Raw genomic sequence first — 27,975 nt, forward strand, 5'->3', positions numbered from 1 at the left:
CCGTGCGCGGTGGCTCACGCCTGTAATCCCAGCACTTTGGGAGGCTGAGGCGGGCGGATCACGAGGTCAGGAGTTTCATGGGCTGGAGGTCTCAGCATAATAAAGAACTGTTGTGGTTGGGGGTGGGAGGTGGAAGAGAGTCATCAAGCAACTGGAATTACGGGAACTTCAGCATGAAGACCTAGCACTAGAAATTCAGGAGGCCACAATCACCTATCAGGGATGTAACTAAGGGAATGGATGTCCAATTGGAAAGAAAGGAATGTCACTGGAGACGAGAAGGGAATCACAACTGATAAGCCAGAGTGCTACTTTAGATGAGTGGCCACTATTTCGCACAAATTAAGGGGGGCACTGTTCACATGAACGTCTACGTAAATGGCGCTCCCAGGCCTTGTGCAGTGCATAACCTGCGGACCCGTATGAGATGAACCTGCTAGATCCCCAAGTACCCAAGAACTGATGACAGGAGTTCGTGTGGGGAGATGAGACAGGAGGTTAAAAAAAAAAATCCTTGGTAATCAAAAATTGGTCATAATTGTGGAGTATTTACTATATGCTTGGTAATGTCCTAAACACTCTCAATAACCTTGTGAGTTCAATATTTTTATTATCATCAATACTATTTTACAGATGAAAGAAGCAAAGGAAATGACAGCTGGTCTTGAGGACACTCGCTCAAGAGCGCCACACTCTACACCGTAGAGTCTACATCGCAGACGAAACTAACTCCTCAGAGCCCCTCACCGCGCTCTTTCCGCAGCTTCCCCGGCCGCCGGCCAGGCGTAGCGCAGGATCACGTGCCGGCGCGGGGCGGGGCCAGCGGGGCGCCTGCGCGCCTGCGCGCTGCTGGCCGACGGAGCGGAGCTTGCCGATGCCGAGCGGGCGCTACGTCCAGCGGTCGGAGCCGCGTCTTCTCCCGGCTCCGCCACCAGCCGGGGCTCGGGTGGGGGCCCGGGGCCCCGGGGCCCCGGGGCATGGCCCTCCGGACTGCGCAGGGCGACGGCCCCACCTCCAGCCACTGGGACGGCGGCGCGGAGAAGGCAGGTACGGAAGCCGACCGGGGCGCCGGGAGCGGCCTGCGAGGGCGGCCCGGGGGGCAGGGGCAGCTGGCTGCGGAGGCGGCGCCGGAGGGGCGCGGGCTGGGGATCCGGGGCTGCGGCGGGGTTCCGGGCGGCGAGAGAGGAAGAGGCTGAGAGCCCGGGGCACGTCTGATGAGGAGAGGGCCTGGAACTGGGGGGGGCTCGGGCGGGTGCCGAGCTGACCCTAGGGAGCCTGGAGGCAGAGTCGCGTCCCCAGGCAGAAGAGCGGGCGGGGGCTTCGCGCCCCGGCTTTCTTCCATCTGGAGAGGACTGGGACTCCCCGAGCGCGGAGGCCAGGCCCACCCCGTCCCAGGCGTCCGCCACGTCCGCAGACTCCCGGAGCCGCCTCCCCGAGGGAAATCAGCTCTCCCGAACTTCATTCACTGTCGCCGGCTTGATTGACGCGCTGTCCGCGTACCGCCGATTTAATTACCATACAGTTCTCCCTTTAAGGTGCACAGTTCAGTGATTCTTAGAAAATTCACAAAGTTGTGCAGCCATCGCCGCTGTCTGATTCCAAAACGAAACCCTTACCCATTAATAGGCACTCGCCATTCCCCAGTATTCACGACGCCTGGCAACCACGAATCGACTTTCTGTCTGTCTTCTGCCACCTATTTTAATGTTATTCAATTGTGTAAAAGCAGCCGGGCGCTATGGCTCGCGCCTGTAATCCCAGCCCTTTGGGAGGCCATGGTTGGAGGATCGATTGAGGCCAGGATTTCGAGATCAGACTGGGAAACATAGCGAGGCCTCATCTCTACAAAAAGTTTTTTTTAAAAAGTTAGTCGGGTGTGGAGGCTCGAGCCTGTGATCCCAACGACTCCGGAGGCTGAGGCAGGAGGATCGCTTGAGCCCAGGACTTGGAGGCTACTCTATGATTGCGCCACTGCACTCCAGCCTGGGTGACAGATGGAGACCCTATCTCAATAATAATAATAAGTAAATAATTGTATAAAAAGTGCTTCTATTTTTATACTCTTAGTTTGGACGATTTCTGTGAAATCATGTTTTTGTTGCACATTATGTTCTCAAATGTTTTTCATTCAATAAATACATGACAGTTAAAATTATGAATGTACACCGTGAACCAAGTTAAATAATCTTTTTTCCTTGAGGAAGACTAAGGTGACTTTCCCCATTTCCAGTCCTCTGATGGATGGTGCCCATAACAGAGCCAAATACGTTATTAATACAACCCCCGTATTTTGAGGAAGCTCCTGGTATCCATATTTTATTTTGGCTCATTTTCTGTTTTTCCCTTTTTCTCATGTTCTGATACTGAATGGAAGTGGAGCTCTGAACACTTTGGCACCGTAACCCTTTCATTACTGGTGTTTGTGTGATGTCTGTCCTCATGGCATAATAGTCAATGCCCTAGGCAACATGGGTCTTGTGACCTGTTGGCAGTGCAGCTGTGTATCTGTTGCAAGACTTTACCCCTCTAGTTTCCTTGATTTTGCTTCTCTGGATGAATGGGACAAATTTAAAGATGAGATTTTTTGTTTTTGTTATTGTTTTGTTTTTTAATCATATCAGAGTATCGTTGGCAAAGTTACTAATGCTAGAATCCCTCTTTTGTAGCGTTTACGGTCAGATTGGTTTACTTACTAGACTGTTTTTTTCCATTGTAGGGGTGAAACATTCTTTCTTGGTAGCTGCTTTGTTCCAGGTAGTTAACAGAATCTTTGCTAATTTGGATACTGTTTTGTAGAAACTACTAATTAAGACCTCCAAAAACAGAGGCTACTTTGTTTTATTTTGTGTTTAATAGGACTCTTTGAAATAAGGTTTTCCTCTCCTGCTGTGGTCCTCTGGTTACAGACATGGAGTTAAAGCATTTTTTTTTTTTTATTTTTTTTTTATTTTTTTTATTTGGTTGAGAGATGGGATCTTGCTCTGTCACCCGGGTTGGAGTGCAGTGTCACAGTCAAAGCTCACTGTCATCTCCCAACTCCTGGACTTAAGTGATCCTCCCACCTCAGCCTCCTGAGTACCTGGGACTACAGGCATAAATTTTTAAGTTAATTTCCAATGTCAATATCAGGAGTTGTGGATGGGTGTAGGAGTATGTCTGTCTCCCTCCCTCCACACAAAACGTTCCCCCCCCCCCATTGTTTTAAGACTGGCATTGCTTAATTTGAGCTTAACTTCAGTTTAAAGACTGTAAAGCTTTTATGATAATGCAAGCTTAAACCAAATAATCAGTATGGAATTTTGTACTCTTACACGAGATTCCATTGTATAAATTAGTTGATCCAAGTTAGTATTTGTTTTGGTGATATGAAAAAATATATAAAAAAACTTTTAGAGGAGGCATGGATAGTGGTCATCTTTAATTGTTATTGTCCCTTCCCTGTGTATTAATTGCCCTAATCCAGGTGATTTTGGACATGCCTGTTACTCTGAGGAGGAGAAATCTTTACCTGGATTCTGTAGCCAGAGTTGGGAGAAGTTTAAGCCAATAGTGGGTTGTGTCATCTTTATCTGAACCATTAAGAACCACAGTTCAGATAAAGTGTCCCATTGTTAAAATTAGCATTTTAGGGAGTTGAGTCTGATCTCCTTCCCTGACTACAAGACCCTGTTGCAGTTGTTTCTGTACCTATTGCTGTGGTGCCCCTCAAATAAAGTCTGCTTTGCCCTCTTTATAAATAAATAAATAAATAAAAATAAGCGTTCTAATGAAGAGTAGGCCAAAGTCATACCTGTCTTCCTTTGTTGAATGAATTACTTTTCAGGCATCAGGGATTTATTTATAGCAGTCTTATATTTTGCAGCCAGCTGTAGGACAGTCATTTTGTTCCATCATGGTTATGATAGCCAAGACCTCTACTAGAAAGGAATTTGGAAGGTATCAGCTTTGGAATAATAGTGCACTCTCTTGTAAGTGGGGCAATAAAGAAATTGGAGAAGAAAGGATTGAGGGAGATTAGAATGCCATACATTCTACCTCTAGATGAAATGTGGGCTTTTGTTCCAAGCCAGATACAGCATTCTCAAGTCCAGAAATGTGTCCTGCTCTAAATCTATAAAGTTTATCTTGAAATACAATAGATAATAGGCATTTATTTTAATCTTTTCCTGAACATCCCAAGAATAGCTCTATGATGTTTCTCTTTCGGAAATAAACAGGATGTCTGTGAATTTGTTTTTCAGTGGAGACGCTGCTACCTCCCTCCCTGTGTTGTCTATCAGTTGATCTCACTCTGTAATTCATACATGTTTAGCTCACTTGAGTTTTCTGTTTCCTCTTCCCTTTTTATGTCACAGTGAGAGCCTATACATTTAGTTGGAATAAAGTATTTGTCAGAGTGGCGCACGTGGGAGTGCTTTCTCCATCTGCCACTGATATTTAATCACTAGGGTGTGGGGTTGAGGAAGGTGGTGTTGGGGCCTGAAAAAAACAGCAGCCGAAATCCACACTGGGGCAGCATCCCACTCTGGGAAACACAGTAGTTTTAGAAACAGGCCAAAGAGTCTGCAGATCTGTTTAGAGAGTTCTGTAGTGAGCATCATCGTAACAGTATGGGAAAAATAATGTCATTTACTGCAAGCCGGTTTTTTCCAGAGGAACAATAACTAAACTAAATCACTTACTATATTCTGCATGTATTTGTTGCGTTCCCACAGAGTGCCAAAAATTTTGAAATAGTAAGTAAATTTTGAAATGCAGGATTAAAAATAGAATTGGAGGCCAGGTATGGTGGCTCAACGCCTGTAATCCCGGCACTTTGGGAGGTTGAGGTGGGTGGATCACTAGAGCCCAGGAGTTTGAGATCAGCCTGGGCAACACTTTTTTTCTCTACAAAGTATATATACGCAGCTGGGCCAGTGGAGCTTGTCTGTGGTCCCAGCTACCTGGGAGGCTGAGGCAGGAGGATCACTTGAGCCCAGAAGGTTGAGGCTGCAGTGAGCCATGATTGTGTCACTCTTCTCCAGCCTGAGTGACAGAGTAAGACCCTGTCTCAAAAAAAAAATAAAAATAAAAATAATTGGAACAAGAGTCTTAAGAGAAATGAGTTATGGGAGGTATGATTTGAGGATCTGAGTTCAGAATTAAGTAACATTCTGGCAAATGGTTTGCCAAAACCTCATGGAAATTCAGTTGACTGCATAGTGTTTTTTTTCCCCAAGATACAAGATTTCCTTTCCCCCAGATTGCCAAATAGCTTATTTAGAAAGAGAGATGGGGTGGAGGTATGTCTAAACAAACTGAAGAAAAATTATCATACTCTTAGCAAATAGGTTAACAAGACTTCTGAATATCAGCTTCCCTCAAGCAGTATTCAGTATTGCCGCTCAAGTGCTGTCAATTTGTGATGTGTGGAAAGTGCAGGGGTACTCCCAAGTTAAAAAAAAATTAAATATGTTAGGTTTTTTCTCTTTGTTGGAAATTAAATTCTTCTCATGTTTTGCCTCCACTGATGTTATATAAAAAGTCTTCTCTGTTTCCTGCATGTTTTTGACCCCTCTTGAAAACGTACAGCCTGGTCTTCCAAAGGATGGCCCTCAGGCCCAAAGTAAAATCCCTCCCTGTCTTCCTCCTGAGTGCAGGATAAACCCAGACTCCTTTGTGGGATGAATCCAGCCCAGCCTCTTTTACTGTGGTGCTACCTGCTTCTATTCTCTTCCTTTACCTGGCACTTCAGCTTCATAGTACTCTTTGTTTCCTGGACATGGCGTTTCTTTCATGTGACAAGGTCTTTGCACGTAACTCTTCTGCCTGGAGTACTTTCCCCTTAACACACTCTTCCCTGTGGCAAAATTTTCTTTAAGAAGGTACCAGAGCCCAGTGTGGTGGCTCACATCTGTGATCCTAGCACTTTGGGAGGTTGAGGCAAGAGGATTGCTTGAGCCCAGGAGTTCAGGATCAGTCTGGGCAACATAATGAGACCCCAACTCTACAAAAAAGTTTTTAAAAATTAGGCATGGTGGCACAGAAGGCTGAGGTGAGAGGATCGATTGAGCCCTAGAGGTTGAGGCTGCAGTGAGCTATGATTGTACCACTGCACTCTAGCCAGGGCAACAGAGTGAGACCCTGTCTAAATAAATAAACAAAAATTAAAAAGAAGGGCCAGATGCGGTGGCTCACGCCTGTAATCCTAGCACTTTGGGAGGCCGAGGTGGGCAGATCACCTGAGGTGGGGAGTTCGAGACCAGCCTGACCAACATGGAAAAACCCTGTCTCTATTAAAAATACAGAATTAGCCAGGCGTGGTGGCGCATGCCTGTAATCCCAGCTACTCGGGAGGCTGAGGCAGGAGAATCGCTTGAACCTGGGAGGTGGAGGTTGTGGTGAGCTGAGATCGTGCCATTGCACTCCAGCCTGGGCAACAAGAGTGAAACTCTGTCTCAAAAAAAAAAAAAAAAAATTAAAAAGAAGGATCCAGAATATATTCTTGGTGAAGCCTTTCCTGACTGCTTTAGAAGCAGTCATTCTTGGTGTGAACCCGGGAGGCGGAGCTTGCAGTGAGCCGAGATCGGGCCACTGCACTCCAGCCTGGGTGACAGAGCGAGACTCTGTCTCAAAAAAAAAAAAAAAAAAAAAAGAAGTGGTCATTCTTGGCCGGGTGCGGTGGCTCACTCCTGTAATCCCAGCACTTTGGGAGGCCGAGGCAAGCGGATCACATGAGGTCAGGATTTCGAGACCAGCCTGGCCAACATGGCAAAACCCCATCTCTACTAAAAATACAAAAAATTAGCCAGGCGTGGTGGTGCATGCCTGTAATCCCAGGTACTCGGGAGACTGAGGCAGGAGAACTGCTCGAACCCAGGAGGTGGAGGTTGCAGTGAGCTGAGATCGCGCCACTGTGCTCCAGCCTGGGCAACAAGAGCGTAACTCCGTCTCAAAAAAAAAGAAGAAAAAAAAAGTCATTTTTTCCTCTGGATTTTCATAATCCCTCAGATTCTATTATATATAATAATTGTTTGTGTCCCTACTGTGAGCCCTTCAAGGGCTGGGAGGGAGTAATTCATCTTTTTATCCCCAGTACAGTGCTTAGTAGAAGTAGACACTCACTGATGAATGCCTGGACAAATGGGCAGGCGGATGAATGGATGAATGGATGAAAGGACACACCTGAGTCAAGAGCTTGACACATTTCATGAACAGTTGACTAGGTGCTATGCTGACAGAAGAAATTGGAGATTTTTTTTTTTGTTTTTGAGACAGAGTCTTACTCTGTCACCCAGGCTAGAGTGCAGTGGCACAATCATGCCTCACTACAACCCGCCTCTGCCTCCTAAGCAGCTGGAATTGCAGGTGCACGCCGTCACGCCCACCTATTTTTTGTAGAGAAAAGGTTTTGCCATGTTGCGCAGGCTGGTTGCTCTCGAAATCCTGGGGTCAAGCAATCTGCCCACCTCGGCTTCCTAAAGTGCTAGGATTATAGGCATGAGCCACGTCTCGACTAAAAAACATGCCCGGCAGTGGTTTTTATTTTATTATATTTTTATTTTTATTTTATTTGTTTATTTTTTTGAGACGGAGTTTTGCTCTTGTTGTCCAGGCTGGAGTGCAATGGCGTGATCTCAGCTCACTGTAACCTCCGCCTCCTGGGTTCAAGCGATTCTTCTGCCTCAGCCTCCCAAGTAACTGGGATTACAGGCACCTGCCACCACACCTGGCTAATTTTGTATTTTTAGTAGAGATAGGGTTTCGCCGTGTTGGTCAGGCTGGTCTCGAACGCCTGACCTCAGGTGATCCACTTGCCTTGACCTCCCAAAGTGCTGGGATTACAGGCATGAGCCACCACGCCTGGCCTATTTTATTTTATTTTTTATTTATTTATTTTATGAGACGGAGTCTCACTCTGTTGCCCAGTCTGGAGTACAGTGGCGTGATCTCGGCACACTGTAACCTCTGCCTCCCGGGTTCAAGCGATTCTCCTGCCTCATCCTCCTGAGTAGCTGGGACTACAAGTGTGCACCACCACACCCGGCTAATTTTTATATTTTTAGTAGAGACAGGGTTTCACCATGTTGGTCAGGCTGGTCTCGATCTCCTGACTTCAGGTAATCTGCCCGCCTTGGCCTTCCAAAGTACTGGGATTATAGGCATGCCCAGAGGGGGTTTTATTTTTAATGATTTCTAGGTAGGGTAACCATTTAATTTGGCTTCCAAACTGGGACATATTTGAGAATACAGGGAGCAGAAAGGGTTTGCTGTGAACAATTGTGCCAGGACTCTAGGTAGAAACCAGGAAGATCTGACAAATGAGGACAAATGGTCACCCTACTAGGTTACCAGGAAACAGCAGTCAAGCCAGGAGGACAGGTTTACCTAGGTGAAAGTTACTTCTGTTATCTTTCTGTCTGCCCCTCCAATTGCACATGGCTCCCAACCAGTTAGTGCCTCTGTTTATGTGGTTTTTGTGTTTCAGGTCTCATAGGTAGCTCACCTGTGACTTATTAGTACCAACTTTAATTTATGTTAATAATGGGCCGGACGTGATGGCTCATGCCTGTAATCCCAGCACTTTGGGAGGCTGAGGCAGGCAGATCACTTGAGGTCAGGAGTTCGAGACCAGCCTGGCATGGTGAAACCCCATCTCTATTAAAAATACAAAAAATTAGCTAGGCGTGGTGGCAGCATGCGCCTGTAATCCTGGCTACCTGGGAGGCTGAGGCCCAAAAATGGTTTGAACCCGAGAGACAGAGGTTCCAGTGAGCCAAGATTGCTTCATTGCATTCCAGCATGGGAGACAAAGCAAGACTGTCTCAAAAAATAAAAATAAAATAAAAATAATAATAATGTACAGCTTTGTCATAGAAACAGTTTGTAGACTCACTATGGTCTCAGACTAGAACATTGCTGGGGAAGATGCTTGGTGTCCCTTCTAAAACCTGATGTACCTTCTGTTAGTTCTTTCTAAAATCTGCCCTACCTTCTGTTGTTTAATTAGTCTATTTACTGTCAAATGGAAGGGCCATATCTCCTGGCCTTTCTTCTGTACCCTTCATCCCAGCCCCTGAATGTCCTCCCTTTCCTTTGTGTGTATACACATTTAGTTTTATTGTAACAAGGCAACTTGTACACTTTTTTTTTCCTTTTTTCTTGTATAAGCAGGTGAATCCATGTTCTTTCTGCTTTTTTTTTTGGAGACAGAGTTTTGCTCTTGTCATCCATGCTGGAGTACAGTGGCATGATCTCTGCTCACTGCAATCTCCACCTCCCAGGTTTAAGTGATTCTCCTGCCTCAGCCTCCTCTCCTGAGTAGCTGGGATTACAGGTACCTGCCACCACGCACAGCTAATTTTTGTATTTTTTTTTTTTTTGAGACGGAGTCTCACTCTGTCACCCAGGCTAGAGTGCAGTGGTGTGATCTCAGCTCACTGCAAGCTCCACCTCTCAGGTTCACCTCGTTCTCCTGCCTCAGCCTCCCGAGTAGCTGGGACTACAGGCACCCGCCACCACGCCTGGCTAATTTTTTTGTATTTTTTTAGTAAAGATGGGATTTCACTGTGTTAGCCAAGATGGTCTCGATCTCCTGACCTCATGATCCGCCCGCCTCGGCCTCCCAAAGTGCTGGGATTGCAGGCGTGAGCCACCGCACCTGGCCTAATTATTGTATTTTAAATAGAGATGGAGTTTCACCATGTTGGCCAGGCTGGTCTCAATCTCCTGACCTCAGTGATCCACCCACCTTGGCCTCCCAAAGTGCTGGGATAGGCCGGGTGTGGTGGCTCACGCCTGTAATCTCAGTACTTTGGGAGGCTGAGACTGGCGGGTCACGAGGTCAGGAGTTCGAGACTAGCCTGACCAACATGGTGAAACCCTGTCTCTACTAAAAATACAAAAAAAAAAAATTAGCCGGGTATGGTGGCACGTGCCTGTAATCCCAGCTACTCAGGAGGCTGAGGCAGGAGAATCACTTGAACCTGGGAGGTGGAGATTGCAGTAAGCCGAGATTGCACCTCTGCACTCCAGCCTGGGCGATAGGGCGAGACTCCGTCTCAAAAGACAAAAAAACAAAAAAACAAAATGCTGGATTACAGGCATGAGCCACCGTCCCTGGCTGCTTTTTTGTTGTTGTTGTTGTTGTTTTTTGAGACGGAGTTTCGCTCTTGTTGCTCAAGCTAGAGTGCGGTGGCATATAGCATGATCTCAGCTTATGTAGCTGGGATTACAGGCATGCGCCACCATGCCCGGCTAATTTTTTGTATTTTTAGTAGAGACGGGGTTTCTCCATGTTGGTCAGGCTGGTCTCGAACTCCCAACCTCAGATGATCTGCCCACCTCGGCCTCCCAAAGTGCTAGGATTACAGTTAGGATTACAGGCGTGAGCCACTGCGCCCAGCCAGTTTTTTTTTTTTTTTTTTTTTTTTTGAAACGGAGTTTCACTCTTGTTGCCCAGGCTGGAGTGCAATGGCGCGATCTGCAATCTCAGCTCACCACAACCTCCACCCCCTGCGTTCAAGCGATTCTGCTTCAGCCTCCTGAGTAGCTGGCATTACCGGCCTGCGCCACCACGCCCGGCTAATTTTGTATTTTTAGTAGAGACGGGGTTTCTCCGTGTTGGTCAGACTGGTCTCAAACTTGTAATCTCAGGTGGTCTGCCCACCTCAGCCTCCCAAAATGCTGGGATTACAGGCTTGAGCCACTGTTCCCGGCCTTGTTTTTGTTTTCAGAAACAGGTCACCAGGACACCTTCCTCCTTTTCCTGCCAAGCCCATTCTGCTGGAGTGGAAAAGTCCAGTGCCTTGATAATAGGGTACTGCTCTGTCGCCTAGGCTGAAGTGCAGTGGTGCTATCATAGCTTACCACAGCCTTATACTCCTGGGCTCAAGTGATCCTCTCGCTCCAGCCTCCTGAGTAGCTGGGACCACCATGCCTGGCTAACTTTTTGTACTTTTTGTAGAGACAGGCTCTCACTTTGTTGCCCAGGCTGTTCTCAATTTTGTGGGCTCAAGTGATTCTCACACCTCGGCCCTCCACAGCACTGGGATTACAGGCATGAGCCATTGTACCTGGCTTCCTTAACTCGTACACTTTTTGTTTGTTTGTTTTTGAGATGGAGTCTCGCTATGTTGCCCAGGCTGGAGTGCAGTTGTATGATCTTGGCTCACTCCAGCCTCTGCCACCGGGGTTCAAGCAATTCTCCTCTCTCAGCCTCCTGAGTAGCTGGGATTACAGGCATGTGCCACCAGGCCAGGCTAATTTTTGTATTTTTAGGAGAGACAGGGTTTAATCATGTTGGTCAGGCTGGTCTCGAATGCCTGACCTCTTGATCTGCCTGCCTCGGCCTCCCAGAATGCTGGGATTACAGGTGTGAGCCACTGCGCCCGGCGTTTTGCTCGTACACTTTTAACGTTTAAAACAGAGCATCATCTTTACAGTGAAACAAAAAATAAAATTTAAAAATGAACAGGAACAAAATTACAATACAGAATTCAATTCCAAATGAGATTCTACAGGTTATGCTGATTGTCCTAATCAAGTGGTGAGGCTCAAACCATCATTAAGAGAGAGAGAATTGATTTATTGATTTATTTAAACTATATATATATGGTTGAGGCTGCAGTGAGCCATGATTGTGCCACTACACTCCATCTTGGGTGACTGAGCAAGACCCTGGCATCAAGGCATTGGACTTTTCCACTCCAGCAGAATGGGCTTTGCAGGAAAAGGAAGAAGGTATCCGGAAGCAATAGGAGACAAAAGTGAAGAAAAGGCAGATGTGATGGGTGCTGCTTTGGGTTTAACTTGAGAGACCAAAGATAGGTAGGTCTGAAGCCGAGACAGTTTATTTATTTATTTTTCTTTTGAGACAGAGTCTTGCTCTGACGCCCAGGCTAGAGTGCAGTGACGCTATCTCAGCTCACTATAACCTCCACCTTGCGGGTTCAAGCGATTCTCCTGCCTCAGCCTCCCGAGTAGCTGGGACCACAGGCACCCTCCACCATGCCCGGCTAGTTTTTTGTGTTTTTAAAGTAGAGACAGGGTTTCACCATGTTGGCCAGGCTGGTCTCGAACTCCTGACCTCAGGTGATCTGCCTGCCTTGGCCTCCCAAAGTGCTGGGATTACAGACGTGAGTCACCGTCCCCGGCCAAGAATGTATTTTAAAAAGGTCGTCTTACACTGCAAGGATGTCCATTAAACATCACAATTAAGCATGTCAAGAGAGTTTTGCTCCTCTTCCTTTTTAAGGTACACTTCTCAGGTTAGCTTGGCCCTGACCCACTGCAGTCTCTTTGAGCTCTTGGCCATTATTGTCTGCACGCACCTTTTTTGACAATTATAGTCTACTGCCTTGTGACGTTTGGTGTTGTCTTGTGTAACATTTCTTGTGTTTTTGACATATTTTCTCAATGTTACTGGCAACTAGAAAGAACCGAAATACAGGTATCATCCATTTAACTTCCACAAGCCATCCCTAAAAGTAGACATTCTGCATGCAAACTTTCAGAGCCTTTTACTCCTTTATCTCCCCTGATCTTAGCCAAAAGGCCAAAAAGCAATAGTCTGTTATTTCATATAGAAAAATGATATGATAGCTACTAACCACAAATTCCCAACCAATTTCCTAAAAACGTTATTTATTTATTTATTTGAAGGCTAGTCAAGTGAAGCAGTGGGGATGGAAAAGGAACAAAGAAATCTAACTGATTGTAATCAATGAGTTGTAAACAGCACCACTCAGGGACCAGTCCTAAAAAGTAATTTAAACATGGCAAAATGCCTGTGAATAACAGACTATCACATAAAGATGTAAGATGCTTAAAACATTACTTACTATGGTTTTTAAGAAACAGTTCCTTTGTATGCAGTGTCACAGCCTCTCACCCCACCAGCCACACTGGAAACCCAAGTACCCTTTGACACTCTGGTTTTGAAAACATCTCTGTGTTGGCCAGGCGTGGTGGCTCATGCTTGTAATCTCAGCACTTTGGGAGGCTGAGGCGGGTGGGATCACTTGAGGTTAGGAGTTCGACACCAGCCTGGCCAACATGGTGAAACCCTGTCTAAAAAAAAAAAAAAAGTTAGCCAAGCATGGTGGTGCATGCCTGTAATCCCAGCTACTCAGGAGGCTGAGGCAGGAAAATCACTTGAACCTGGGACAGGGAGGTTGCAGTGAGCTGAGATCGTGCCACTACACTTCAGCCTGGGCGACAGAGTGAGACTACATCTCAAAAAAAAAAAAAAAAAAAACTCTATGTGATTCTAATGTTTTTACCAGTTGTAGTAGCATGTAACAGGAGACCTTTTCATGTGGTTTTGTTTTCAATGTAGTATCGAGTTTTGGTGACATGCATTTTTCCTATATAAACAACAGGAAAAAATTGTTACAGTAAGAGATGTATATGCTCTGAGAAGTTTGGGAATTAAGAATGAACAGACATTCTTTTATGAAAACATTGACACTAACTGCTAGATATGCCTGAATTTACTGAGCGTTTATTATAGTTGTAATTCCTTGCTTGTTACTTACACAGTATATCTCCTTAGTGCTTTGCGTATTACGTACTAATTAAATATTTGTAGGTTGATTTGTAAAATACGTGTTGTTTCAGAGTGAGGAGGAGAACTAATATTTAGTAAGTATCTGCTGTGTACCATGGTAACTATCCTGACAAGAGGGTGTCAGTCCAGAGGCCCAGAGCAGGGAAGTCATCTGTCCAAGATTATGGATCAGATAAGTGGCAGAGCCAGGATGTGAACCAAGATCTGTCTGATTTTAACACATTTCTTTTTTCACTTATCTTTTTTTTGAGACGGAGTCTCACTCTGTCGCCCAGGCTGGAGTGCAGTGGTGCGATCTTGGTTCACTGCAACTTCCGCCTCCCGGGTTCAAGCGATTCTCCTGCCTCAGCCTCCCGAGTAGCTGGGATTACAGGTGCATGCCACCACGCCTGGCTAATTTTTGTATGTTTAGTAGAGATGAGGTTTTGCCATGTTGGCCAGGCTGGTCTCGAACTCCTGACCTCATTATCTGCCCACCTCGGCCTCCCAAAGTGCTGGGATTACAGGCATGAGCCGCCATGCCCAGCCTCACTTACCTTTTTTTTATTTTTATTTTTAATGTATCTGGAAGCTGAGGCAGGAGAATCACTTGAACCCGGGAGGCAGAGGTTGCAGTGAGCCGAGATCATGCCACTGCACTCCAGCCTGGTAACAGAGCAAGAGTCCGTCTCAAAAAAAAAAAAAAAAAAAAATGTACATATAGGCTGGATGTGGTGGCTCACATCTGTAATCCCAGCACTTTGGGAGACTGAGGCAGGAGGATCACGAGGTCAGGAGTTCATGACCACCCTGACCAACATTGTGAACCCCATCTTTGCTAAAAATACAAAAATATAGCTGGGCGTGGTGGTGCATGCCTGAAATCCCAGCTACTTGGGAGGCTGAGGCAGGAGAATTGCTTGAACTGGGACCTGGGAGGCGGAGGTTGCAGTGAGCTGAGATTGCGCCACTGCACTCCAGCCTGGGCTACAGACCGAGACTCAGTCTCAAAAAAAAAAAAAAAGTACGTATAATTATTTCTGGGCCAGGCATGGTGGCATGCACCTGTAGTTCAAGCCATCTGGGAGGCTGAGGTAGGAGGATCGGTTTTGCCCAGGAGTTTGAGGCCAGCCTGGGCAACTTAGAGAGACAATGTCTCTTTTTTTTTGAGACGGAGTCTCGCTCTGTCATCCTGGCTGGAGTGCAGTGGCACAATCTCGGCTCACAGCAACCTCTGCCTCCCGGGTTTAAGTGATTCTTCTGCCTCAGCCTCCTGAGTAGCTGGGACTACAGGCGAGCACCACCATGCCCAGCTAATTTTTGTATTTTTAGGAGAGACGGGGGTTCACCATATTGGCCAGGCTGGTCTCGAATTCCTGACCTTGTGATCCGCCCGCCTCGGCCTCCCAAAGTGCTGGGATTACAGGCCTGAGCCACCACACCCAGCCGACACTGTCTCTTAACAACAACAACAACTAATAATTATTTCCAGTCTGTGCCTATAATTTTTGGTTCAGACCTATAAAAAGAGACTTATCTTTTTACAAATCGGCGATTTAAAATCTGTTTTATAATGGGCTCTCCAAGCCTCCCACCATGAGGCCCAGTAGACTGGGCCCGAAATGAATAGTGCATCTCTGGCTATGAGACTTTATGCCAGCAGGCAGTCTTAGAGCTAAGAGCAGATACTTACCTGTACCTCATATCAAAAGGGAGATTGAGTCCTAGGCAGAAAACATGCACGTGCTGAATGTGCGCCTAATTCTTCCCTATCCTTATTTTCAGACTTTAACGCCAAAAGGAAAAAGAAAGTGGCAGAGATACACCAGGCTCTGAACAGTGATCCCACTGATGTGGCTGCCCTTAGACGCATGGCTATCAGTGAAGGAGGGCTCCTGACTGATGAGATCAGACGAAAAGTGTGGCCCAAGCTCCTCAATGTCAATGCCAATGACCCACCTCCTATATCAGGTAAGGGGAGTGGGGGAGGCTGTGAGGGGAGCTTATCTAGGAGACAGGGAGAAAAGAATTCCAGGATCTTTAATTTTTATGGTCCTTTCAAACCAAGGGTATATGAATAAATCTAGGGTGTTTTGGGAAATGCGTGGACCCACTCTGAAAATAAGGCCAAACCGATAAGTAGAATTTTATTCAAAAGTGGAATTAGTTCTTTTTTTATTTGTTTTTATTTTATTTATTTATTTTTGAGATGGAGTCTCTCTCTGTCGCCCAGGCTGGAGTGTGGTGGCACAATCTCAGCTCACTGCAACCTCTGCCCCCTGGGTTCAAGCAGTTTTCCTGCCTCAGCCTTCCTAGTAGCTGGGACTACAGACATGTGCTACCATGCCCGGCTAATTTTTATATTTTTAGTAGAGATGAGGTTTTGCCATGTTGACCAGGCTGGTCTGGAATTCCTGACCTCAAGTGATTAGCCTTCCTTGGCCTCCCAAAGTGCTGGGATTACAGGCATGAGCTACTACGCCCAGCCAAGTTCCTTTTTTATTAGAGATTAAAATATTGGCTAGGCAAGTGAGTTTATTAAAAATGCATATGCTTTGTTCTACATACTTGCTTGGCAAGTGTTTTTTTAAAATGCATATTTTGGGCCGGGCGTGATGGCTCATGCCTGTAATCCCAGCACTTTGGGAGGCTGAGGCGGGTGGATCTTGAGGTCAGAAGTTCAAGACCAGCCTGGCCAAGATGGTGAAACCCCATCTCTACTAAAAAAAAAAAAATACAAAAATTAGCCAGGTATGGTGGCGGGTGCCTGTAATCCCAGCTACTCAGGAGGCTGAGGCAGAGAACTGCTTGAACCCGGGAGGTGTAGGTTGCAGTGAGCCGAGATTGTGCCACTGTCCTCCAGCCTGGGTGACAGAGTGAGACTCCGTCTCAAAAAAAAAAAAAAAAAAAAAATGCGTATTTTGTGGCTGGGCAAGGCGACTCACACCTGTAATTCCAGCACTTTCGGAGGCTGAGGCAGGAGGATCACTTGAGACTGGAAGTTTGAGGTCAGCATGGGCAACATTGCGAAATCCTGTCTCTACAAAAATTTAAAAACTAGCCAGACATGGTGGTGCACGGCTGTAGTCTTAGCTGCTTGGGAGGATGAGGCAGGATTACTTGAACCCAGGAGTTTGAGGCCAGCCTGGGCAACATGGCAAGATCCAATCTCTAAAAGTAAAGTAAAATAAAACACACACAAAAACACCCTCTTTTGTCCGGGCACAGTGGCTCACGCCTGTAATCCTAGCATTTTGGGAGGCTGAGGCAGGTGAATCACTTGAGGTCAGGAGTTCGAGACCAGCCCGGCCAACATGGTGAAACCCCGTCTCTACTAAAAATACAAAAATTAGCTGAGTATGGTGGCGCACACCTGTAATTCCAGCTACTAGGGAAGCTGAGGCAGGAGAATCGCTTGAACCCAGGAGGCGGAAGTTGCAATGAGCCGAGATTGCGCCAGTATACTCCAGCCTGGGCGACAGAGTGAGACACTCAAAAAAAAAAGAAAACACCCTCTTTTTATTGGGAAATACTGAGATCCTTTGGAGTTCTAAAATCCTGTTATTCTTTGAAAAGAGTTACCTAACTAATGTGCAAGGCCCATGTGGTAAAAAGCGTTCCTTGGAATGCAGTTCAAAATAGTAAAAGTCCTGTAGAACAGTGAATCCACTCTGCCGGTCATTCACTCAGTGCACTCACTTTGTAGCTTTCCTGCCATCATGGCAAAATGCCAAGTGCTGAGGATTCTTTCATTCAGTTGGTAAATATTAGTTGTGCTATGATTGCCAGGTACTGGAGATGATTGAAACGGGACTTCTGCCACCAAAAAGTTCACAGCATCATGATGTCACCCAGTAGGTGTTGAGTTGCCACTTGTTATTATCCTTGGAATTGGCTGCTTCAGAGCAGTCAGCTTTTTGTTGGAAGGCTAAGGCAGTGCCATATTCACACCCTGAATCCTGAGATGATGTTCTTCTATCAGGTTCCAAACTTGCCTCATCTTTTTATACCATGAAGCCTGCGTGTGAGGAAGTGTTGCCCAGCCTTACTAGCTTTTGATTTGGGTTGCGAGGGAAATGTACGCTTATTATACAGCACTTGGTTTGGTTGGGGGAAATGTACACTTGTTATATATATAACAGCTAGAGACTGCCTCCTTACTTTCACACTGTATTGGACTTAGCAGCTGAACACAAGGACTGTTTCCTCTTTGCAGCATCTTAGTTTTAGAATTGCTGGGTCAAGAGATGTTAGGTGGTTCTTTGTGTGAGTCTCAATATACCTTTCTAAACAGCTTAGTGCTCCCACAACTTTATAGGTGTTAGGGTTTTTTTCAGTGGTCTGTTGTTCCCACATTCATGATTTTATTTGATCCTTGGAAGGGAATATCCTCATTTTGTAGCTGTGGACTTTGAAATTCAGAGCAGTTCCCAGTGATGCACAGTGGCCTTCTGCACAAGGCACCTGGCCTCCTTACGTCTTTGCTCTCCTTCCCACCCCGCTGTATTGTCTCCTGGGCAGTCTGTGCTCCCTTCTCTTAGGGTCATTGTGACTTGCAGGAAACGTAATGTTTGGAACTAAACTAGGGATTCCCTGCCAAATGTTGTATCTTGAGTCATATCCTCCTCTTGAGGAGAAGCTGACATGTGCCCTCTAGGCCTTTTGTGTCATCCCAGAATGTTTTGCTTCTGGTCTGGCTTCTCAGGCATTTTCCTGCAATAACGTTCCTTTTCCTTCAATAGGGAAGAACCTACGGCAGATGAGCAAGGACTACCAACAAGTGTTGCTGGACGTCCGGCGGTCGTTGCGGCGGTTTCCTCCTGGTGAGGAGCTCTCCCGGTCCTGCCACATTTGGAAAGACTGTATCTGTTCCAGGTCATACCATGTGACCTAATATGCTGGACCCTGCCTCCTCAGGGACCTTCAGAGCTCTCCTTTTGCTGAGTCATCCTTTTCTTGACTGGTCACTTTCAGACCCCCACTGTGAAAGCCTGAACTAAAAATAATTTCTCCTGGCCTAGAGGTGGTGGATGAGAGAAGAGGTTTTTGTTTTTCCTTGAAGCCACAAAAAGGAGTTAATAAGGATTGTTAGAGCCATCAGTCTGGCGTTAAAGAGCAGATTGGTGTGGAATTGGGCACCAACAAGAATGAGTAATATCTTAATTAGGTTTAAAAACAATGATACCTTGCACATACATATGTAAGATTCCTTAGAGGGAAGAGAGGCCATTCCCTGTTTGTGTAAGAGTATATTCCTTAATTTGTTCAGCAGCAATAGATAAAAAATAAATAAATAAAAAGAAAACAAAAAAATAAAGAATGTATTCCTAAAATTACCTCTTCATTTCAGGAAGAAAGAAAAGAAGGACCGTTGTCTCAGTTTTCACAGTGAAGGGAACTGGGCAACAAACCTCACATGGATGACCTATTTTTCTTCCTCTGGAAACTCCACCTTTAGCTCATGAAGAGAGGAGAATTGCTAAAGGGAACAGGAGCCTCTAAGCTGGCTGCCTCCCTCTTCTGCACTGTGCTCTGGCCTGGCTTTTGTTGTTGAAAGGGCTGCTTTCCTGCTGGCATTCTTGCTCCCTGGACAGACTCTTGCAATCCCCAGGTAGCAGTAGCCTGCCAGCGTGGTTTTGATAAAAGCACATGCCCACGGTCCATTCCCTTTTCCTAGCCTGCTGGTTTGGATGAGATCACATAGGACAGATGCCCCCCCCCCCTTTTTTTTTTTTTTAAAAAAAAGACAGAGTTCTGCTCTTGTTGCCCAGGCTGGAGTGCAATGGCACTGTCTCAGCTCACTACAACCTCCACCTCCCGGGTTCAGGCAGTTCTCCTGCCTCAGCCTCCCAAGTAGCTGGGATTACAGGTGCCCACCACCATACCTGGCTAATTTTGTGTGTGTGTGTTTTTAATAGAGATGGGGTTTCACCATGTTGGCCAGGCTGCTCTCAAACTCCTGACCTCAGGTGATCCACGTACCTCAGCCTCCCAAAGTGCTGGGATTACAGGCGAGGGCCACCATGCCCAGCCCCCATTTTTTCCTAGGTAACCTGTTTTCCCTCTGAACCCTTTATTCCTCTTCCATTGATGTAATATCTGTGATATTCTTTCTGTAGGCTGAACTTACAATGTGGCTTCATATTCTTTTTCCATTCATGGTCTTCTGGGCTTGGCTCACTGCTTTTCTGCTGAAAATTCACACAGGGTTTTAATTTTTACTCTCACTCCTTTCACTGCTTCACCTCTCAGCAGCCCTGAGTTTGCTTCGTTTCCTTATTTACCTTTTAGGGTATGCTTTTTATTTGAGAAGGGGTGGGGTAAATATGGGCAAGAGTGAGTTTTGCTCTTTCCTGCAATCCTTTGTCCGGTTTAGTTTGGGCCCTTACCTCAGCTGCTTTCTCTCTCTGAGTATGTGTTTGTAACTAAAAGCTAATGGTGTGGAGAAGCTGTGCATGTGCCATCCTTCCAACGTGGCTCAGAAGGCCAAGGCTTGGCGTTTTTACCGCTGGCAGCGCGAGCTCAGCAGTGAAAGAACTCCCGAGACAGGCTTCCCTGTTTCCAGCTGTAATACATCTTTGGATCAAGAGGATCAGTTTTTCCCATAACGTTTGCTTTGGTTTAAAGGGGACCATGTAACTTTAAAATTTTTTTATTTTTATATAATTTCATATTTACTGAAAAGTTGTAAAAATAGGACAAAGAATTCCCCAGATACCTTTTACCCAGATTTCCTTTTGTTTTCACATTTTACTACATTTGCTTTTTTTTTTTTTTTTTTTTTTGAAGACAGAGTCTTGCTCTGTCGCCCAGGCTGGAGTGCAGTGGCGCGATCTCAGCTTACTGCAAGCTCTGGTTCCCGGGTTCACGCCATTCTCCTGCCTCAGCCTCCCAAGTAGTTGGGACTACAGGCGCCCGCCACCACGCCCAGCTAATTTTTTGTATTTTTTATTAGAGACGGGGTTTCACCATGTTAGCCAGGATGGTCTCGATCTGCTGACCTCGTGATCCGCCCGCCTCTGCCTCGCAAAGCTCTGGGATTACAGGCGTGAGCCACTGCGCCCGGCCTACATTTGCTTTTTTAGCTACTTTCTGTCTTTCCTTCACTTTACACATAGACATACACTTTTTCTCTGAACTATTTAAGAGTAAGTTGCAAACATGACATCTTATTACCCCAAATATTTCAGGATATATTTCCTAAATATAAGGCTCTCATCTAATCACAGTACACTGAGCAACATCAGTAACAACACTGAAAAATAGTTAACTAATTAATCCACAGATTTTATTCACATTTCACCATTTCTTTGAGTAATGTGCTTCACTGGAAAAGGAAATATAGATTTACGCGTTTCTCATGCTGTCATCATATATCTTTAGCCATTTTTAATCTGGAACAGTTCCTTTGTATTGTATGAGAGTTAAATTTCTCTTACTTTGGATATATTGGGTATTTCTTCATTGTGAGATTGAGGTCTGTGCGCTGTTGATAGAAATCCTGCAGACATGATGCTGAGCTCTGTCAGTGCATCACATCAGGAGGCAGAGGCCGTCTGTGGCTCCCATAGTTGAAATACTGCAGTTAAATACTGTGTCCCAGCAGTATGAACTGCAGCAACTTGGTTAAGGTGGTGTCTGCGGCTTCCCCCACTGGAAAGCTAGCGGCTGCCTTTTCCTGTATGCCAGGTGGTATCAACAGTGGATCTTGATATGTGTTGCCAAATTATTTGTAATTCATTTTCCTTTTTTCTCTGAAAATTCATTGCTGGCCTTCTTCGACCTCCTTGTTAACTAGGCTGCTTGGTATGTTCAAAGGCATCTCCTCTCTGTTCCTGTCCCCAGGCATGCCAGAGGAACAGAGAGAAGGGCTCCAGGAAGAACTGATTGACATCATCCTCCTCATCTTGGAGCGCAACCCTCAGCTGCACTACTACCAGGGCTACCATGACATTGTGGTCACATTTCTGCTGGTGGTAGGCGAGAGGCTGGCAACATCCCTGGTAGAAAAATTATCTACCCACCACCTCAGGTACCAGTAGAGAGGAACATGAGACGATGGGCATCACTCCTCAGCCATCCTGGGGATAACTCACTGGCCCGTTTTCTGGTCAGCTTTTTTAGGAGTTTGAGCCCTCGCCACTCCCAGCCCTGATCTAAGTGTTTGGTGACCAGGCTTATTGAATTGTCTCCCTCCAGGGATTTCATGGATCCAACAATGGACAACACCAAGCATATATTAAACTATCTGATGCCCATCATTGACCAGGTGAATCCAGAGCTCCATGACTTCATGCAGAGGTACATATGTGTCTGCATTTCTGTGTGCATGCATACACACACCCACACCCCCCACACCTGAAACACTCCTCACAAGCCGAGCGCAGTTTCCTCATTGTCTTGGGTGGATTTGTTAAGTTCTCCCGAGTTGTTCCAGTCACCAGCAATCTGGGTAATTCAGTTGTTGGAGCATTTTTGGGGACTGTGCTCTTTGGGGGACATAGCCCATCCCTTGAGTTTACATCTAGTGGGGAGAGGTGGATAAGGTATGTATGCCAAGGTAAGATGTTGAGGTTATTGCCACAAGAGAAACACAGAGTCCTGTGGGATCCAGCGGCGAGAAGGAGAAGGCCAACAATGGGTTGTTTTATTTCCGAAGTACCAAAGAGAAGAAATATTTTTTTGCAAATCCCATGTGATGTTTTGTTTCTTCTCTGTTTAGTTGGAAATGTGTTCTTGGCCAATGCCTCTTTTTTAAAAATTTTTTAAAAGCTAATGGCTATGCCTTCTTTTTTTTTGAGATGGAGTATTTGCTCTTGTTGCCCAGGCTGGAGTGCAATAGCATGATCTTGGCTCACTGCAACCTCTATCTTCCGGGTTCAAGCGATTCTCCTGCCTCAGCCTCAAGTAGCTGGGATTACAGGCATGCGCCACCACGCTCGGCTAATTTTGTATTTTTAGTAGAGACGGGGTTTCTCCATGTTGGTCAGGCTGGTCTCAAGCTCCCAATGTCAGGTCATCCGCCCGCTTTGGCTCCCAAAGTGCTGAGATTATAGGCGTGACTCACCGTGTCTGGCAGCTACATCTTAAGATATTTCAGTTGTCTCATATTAATTGAAAAATTAATGCAGTCATGTTTTCAGGCTTGGGAATATGTATCTGTGCCCCCCAGAAGGGTAAGAACTACTCAGAAGGAGAATCATGGCGTAGTTCTCTGAAAACAACTGCTTCTCGTTCCTGTAGTTGACATTTGTTGGCCATTAGAAGAGCACCCAGTGAGATAAAGCAGCCAGGACCCTGTTGTGGTGTTAGTGTCGTGGTACACCTTAAAGACTTTGTATTAAATATTTTGTGAAGAGAAGATGCTGAATTTCTAGGTAACTGAATTTTCCAGAAATCCTATTGCTAAATGCTTCCTTCTTACCAGCACTGTAAGGCCCAGAGAGAGGCAAGGGATGGCCCACAGGACCTGACACCTGCCTTTCCTTTGTTTCTAGTGCTGAGGTGGGGACCATCTTTGCCCTCAGCTGGCTCATCACCTGGTTTGGGCATGTCCTGTCTGACTTCAGGCACGTCGTGCGGTTATATGACTTCTTCCTGGCCTGCCACCCACTGATGCCCATTTACTTTGCAGCCGTGGTAGGTACAGGCCACGAGCCAGCAACTGGGTTCACTATCACCCATCCCACTCTGGTCATTTTCCCTGAAGGGAAACCTGGGGATTATGGAAAGATGCAAAAGACAGCACTTCCCAGGCTGGTGTCCCTGGACACCATTCTGTGCAATATTAATGGGGGTGTCACACACAAAAAATAGTAAGTTGGCAAATGCTGGGTGTAAACAAAATCAGATTTTTTTGCTGCATGACACTTCTGAACCTTTAAAATGCTAATCTGCATTGTGAATTGTCAGGGTTCCTGTTGACATTGTCTGGAATATATGTTCAGCTGATGAACACAATTAGGGAAATAGTAGTATAAGCTGTCAACTCCAGATTTAAGAAAAGAAGAGATCTGGTGTCATGACAGACAAGGGAGGCGGCTTGCGGTGGAGGGTGGGGACTTCAGTTAGTAGAAGGGCCTTGAGGGATGGGGTGGAGATGGGAATTCAGGGAAGTCCTTCAATGACCACTGGTCCCTTGAGCATCTGTGGGTTTGTGGACCAACAGTCAGAAGGAAGATGCTTAAAGGGAGCAAGACTGTTCTTTCTACTGTTTTGAACCATTTCTTCTATGCTGGAGCTCCAGGAATCTCCCAGTAATTCTCCTTCTTTCTCCTAAAAGAATCTCCTTCATTTCTTTCAAGACTTAAAGGGACACCTGAGCAGCCCAGCGTGCCGGAAGGACTTAGATTGTAACTGGTCAGCCTTTCATGTCATGTGGTGGAAGTTTGCAGGAAGGGCCAGACAGCAGGAGTAGCACTGAGCGTATATATGTTATTACGTCCTTGATGGATACAAGAGTTTGCTGAACATTTGGGCTGAGTCCTGTCTGTTACCAGTTTAAATTCATCTCCAAGGATAATAGAGTGCAGGTGTCCCAGGCTCTGTGTGTCTGGCCTCTGACTGCAAGGCTTTACTACCTCCCCACAGATTGTGTTGTATCGCGAGCAGGAAGTCCTGGACTGTGACTGTGACATGGCCTCGGTCCACCACCTGTTGTCCCAGATCCCTCAGGACTTGCCCTATGAGACACTTATCAGCAGAGCAGGAGACCTTTTTGTTCAGTTTCCCCCATCCGAACTTGCTCGGGAGGCCGCCGCCCAACAGCAAGCTGAGAGGTGAGCAAGGCTGGGACACTGGTTGAATGGGGGTGGCTGTAAACGAGCAGAAGTGAGGGAAGGTTTGTGTCTGGTGGGATAAGGTTGGGGCATGTTTCCAGAGATCTGAGCTTAGGCCAGTGGAATCCCCACTGTAGATGTATGGGTCTTTATCAAAAAGAGCTTTCCCAGCGATGAAAGGCTCTGCCTGCAGCCTATGTGGTTTAGTTTTACTTTCCTCCTCCTCTTTCATACCACTTCCTTCCTTCTGTCTCTTTCCCCTGCAGGACGGCAGCCTCTACTTTCAAAGACTTTGAGCTGGCATCAGCCCAGCAGAGGCCTGATATGGTGCTGCGGCAGCGGTTTCGGGGACTTCTGCGGCCTGAAGATCGAACAAAAGATGTCCTGACCAAGCCAAGGACCAACCGCTTTGTGAAGTTGGCAGTGATGGGGCTGACGGTGGCACTTGGAGCGGCCGCACTGGCTGTGGTGAAAAGTGCCTTGGAATGGGCCCCTAAGTTTCAGCTGCAGCTGTTTCCCTGAAAGCCAGAGAAGACCTTCCTCTTACATCACATTAAGGTCTCACCCTTCCATGGAAGGATTGGGAGGGGTGGAATTTCCTTTATTAAAAGGGTTTCTGTCCAGAGTTTTTTATTCCTGCCACCCTGCCCTGCCCGTTTGTGTTTGCCTTTACTTCAGAGGCCAATAGCAGAGCCTACCTGACACAGAGGGGACTTGGGGGCCTGGCACAGAATCTTATGCCCCTCCCAGTGGGCTTTTGGATGGGCTCTCTGCCACCTCCCCTGGTGTTGGAGGAAGTGGGTTTCTGAAGCTTGCAGCTGCCTTTGCAACCTGCTGGGCCTGGGCTGCCCTAGTTACCAGGAACCTCCTAGTCACCCCGTAGAAAGTGAGCTGGAACATGGGATGCCCTCTTACTGCCCTTGCTTGCCTGCATCAGATGGACACAGAGGGAGGGAGCTGCTGCTGAAGGAGTCAGGCTTGGGTTGGAGAGCAAGAGGCCAAAGGACTCGTCTGGGAGCGTGATTGGCCCCTCTTACTAGCAGCTCCATCAGCTGGTCAGAAATCAGAGACAGAAGGGAACTAGGTTACTCGTTAAATCCTACCTATTTTCAGCCTAGAAATCACATGGGCATTTCCAGTCAAGTGGGAAGGAATGCTCATTTTTAGGGCCTAGACCTAGACTAGTTTTGCCTGCCTTTTTTTTCCTCCCTGTTTTCTTCTACAAGCCACACAACATTGCTTATAAAAGGTACTTTTATTACTATTTTTAGAATACATACACCCCATATGTAAATTACCCTCACTTTTAAAGTAATAATAGTTCCTTCACGGAAAAAAAATAGTGCTCATCAGAAGGATGAGCTTCTAAGATCCTGAATTTTACTTTGTACTTGATTAACATTTTCGCTTTAGCCGGAGTTGCTATTTGCAAACAGCTTTCCACTTCCAAAGTGCCACTTTCTGACCGGTTTTTCTTCCTGTTTTCCTCAAATCATCCTACTCCCAAATAGGCACCCACTCACTACCTTGGTGTCATTTTTGGGGTCTGATTTGTCTCGTCAACTGCTGGTCTCTCCCACCTGGTTGGAAATGTCATTGGAAACTTGCAAAGACTCTCCAGACCTTAGGGAACAAGAGGCATCACTCAATCCTTCTGGGACAGCTTCCCTGTAAGCAAAGCCAGGTTTGTTTTAGATTAACTCTGGCCTGAAAAAAAAAGTGCCTTTTGCTGCTTTAAAGAATTGGGGTGTATGGTATGAAGCAGCCATGTACTTGTATTTTCCTGGTCTTTCCTGGGCACTCTTCTCTCTTGGCAGGTGTTTTCTTAAAGTGAACACACCAGAAGCACTCCACCCCACCATATCCTGTCCTCTTTGCATGCCTGTTGTGTGCAGGGTGGAGGGTGTCCCACATGCCAGGCAGCTGGCGAGCCAGAGCAGCTGGGAGCCCTGTCCGCTGAGTTACACTAAGCACTTTATTTTTATTTATTTTATTATTATTTTCTTTTTTCTGAGATGGAGTCTCACTCTGTTGCCCAGGCTGGAGTGCAGTGGCACAGTCTCAGCTCACTGCAACCTCCGCCTCCCAAGTTCAAGCAGTTCTCCCTGCCTCAGCCTCCCGAGTAGCTGGGCCTACAGGCACCTGCTACCATGCCTGGCTAATTTTTGTATTTTTAGTAGAGATGGGGTTTCGCCACGTTGGCCAGGCTGGTCTCGAACTCCTGACCTCAGGTGATCTGCCCATCTCATCCTCCCAAAGTGCTGGGATTACAGGCGTGAGCCACCACGCCCGGCCACTACGCACTTTAAAACCAAAAAAAGCTCAAAGTGATGGATCATTGTCCATGGCTCAGGAGCCCCACCTTGGGGTGAGTGTGATATAGATGGATTAATTTAGACAGTGGTGTATTCATCAGGGCAAAGGAAATTCTTCCAGAGGTGATGATGCGGCAGATATTCCCAGTGCTCTCCCAAAGCAAGCTGGCCCTCTTGTCATCATCTCAGTGGGCGGCACCAGCTGCCCCTCCTTCCACAAGCACTCAAGCCTGTTTGTAAATACTGAAGGAATTGATGGGGTTGAGGAAAGGAGGTGCATGTGACCAGGGTCCCAAGGCCACAGCTTTTCAGATCCTAGGAAGCAAGTGGCATTTGCTTGAGTTGTGGCCTCGGAAGGAGAATGTTTATCTGTTTTCTAACTTTGCTGACACCAGGATTCTCCCTGTCATTGAGAAGAAAGCATTATCTAATTACCTTCAGGTGGTTTACTTATTCTGTAAAGAATATGTGTAAATATTTTGTACAGAGCCCTGTATCAAATAAACAGCCATATGTGGTTACTAATCACCTCTTCTGTCATTCCGTCCTTGGCCACCGCTCAGTGGGAATGGTCTCTGATCTGGATGCTCCCACCTTCCATGTCAGGCCCAGAACTGTGCCATGGTCTGTGGACTCCTGGTCAGCCTTGACTGGCTAGGAGACCTTGGGCAGTACCTACAGTCTTGCTGTTTCTGTTTCATCTGCAAGAATTATGACCCACACACTCCAGCTGCAGCCCAGGGCACTGTGATATTTTATACGTGTGTGTGTGTGTGTAGATGTTTTCGTCCACAGTTCCTGGTTCATCACTCCCATAACCCTTTGTTATATGTTGGGGCACTGCAGGCCTCAGAAAATGGAATCTCTGTCTGTGACCTTCTCCTGCCCCATTTCACTTGCTCAACACCAGACTTTTATCTGACTGTAGCTCATAAGACCCTCATTCCAGAGAGGGTCCTGCCCCATACTCGGAAGGAGGAACGCTGCACAGAGAGGCCAAGAAGCATCTGGACAGACAGGCCTTGCTGGGTTTAGACCTTATGCTTTTTGTCCAGTTTCATCTCAACACGGTTGCCATGCTTCAGCCATGCCTATCCGATGACGTCTTCATAAAAGGCCCAGGAACACAAGAGCTTCTGAAGAGCTGAACATGTGGAGGGAGGGAGGGGAACGAGAACTTGTCCATGTGCCAAGAGGGTGGCGCACTCCCACTCCATGGGTACAGAAGCTCCAGCATTTGCCCAGGACCCTTCCAGACCTCACCCTGTGTGTATCTTCATCTGGCTGTTTACTTATTTGTATCCTTTCTAATAACGTTTGTAATAAACTGGTAAACATAAGTTTCCCTGAGTTC

General features: G+C 46.4%; 1 protein-coding gene across 1 annotated transcript; it reads left to right on the forward strand.

Annotated features, from left to right (window-relative positions):
• The first annotated feature begins 367 nt into the window (after positions 1–367).
• Positions 368–27,961, forward strand: TBC1D20 (TBC1 domain family member 20). The gene is made up of 9 exons (XM_054467664.2): positions 368–497; positions 634–1,047; positions 15,314–15,499; positions 18,271–18,351; positions 21,374–21,560; positions 21,728–21,829; positions 23,026–23,167; positions 24,119–24,306; positions 24,573–27,961. The coding sequence occupies exons 2-9, from the start codon at positions 978–980 to the stop codon at positions 24,826–24,828; spliced, it is 1,212 nt and encodes a 403-aa protein (XP_054323639.1). The 5' UTR covers positions 368–497; positions 634–977; the 3' UTR covers positions 24,829–27,961.
• The last annotated feature ends 14 nt before the right edge of the window (positions 27,962–27,975 follow it).

Source organism: Pongo pygmaeus, chromosome 21 (genome assembly GCF_028885625.2).
Source record: "Pongo pygmaeus isolate AG05252 chromosome 21, NHGRI_mPonPyg2-v2.0_pri, whole genome shotgun sequence".
Lineage (NCBI taxonomy): Eukaryota > Metazoa > Chordata > Mammalia > Primates > Hominidae > Pongo > Pongo pygmaeus.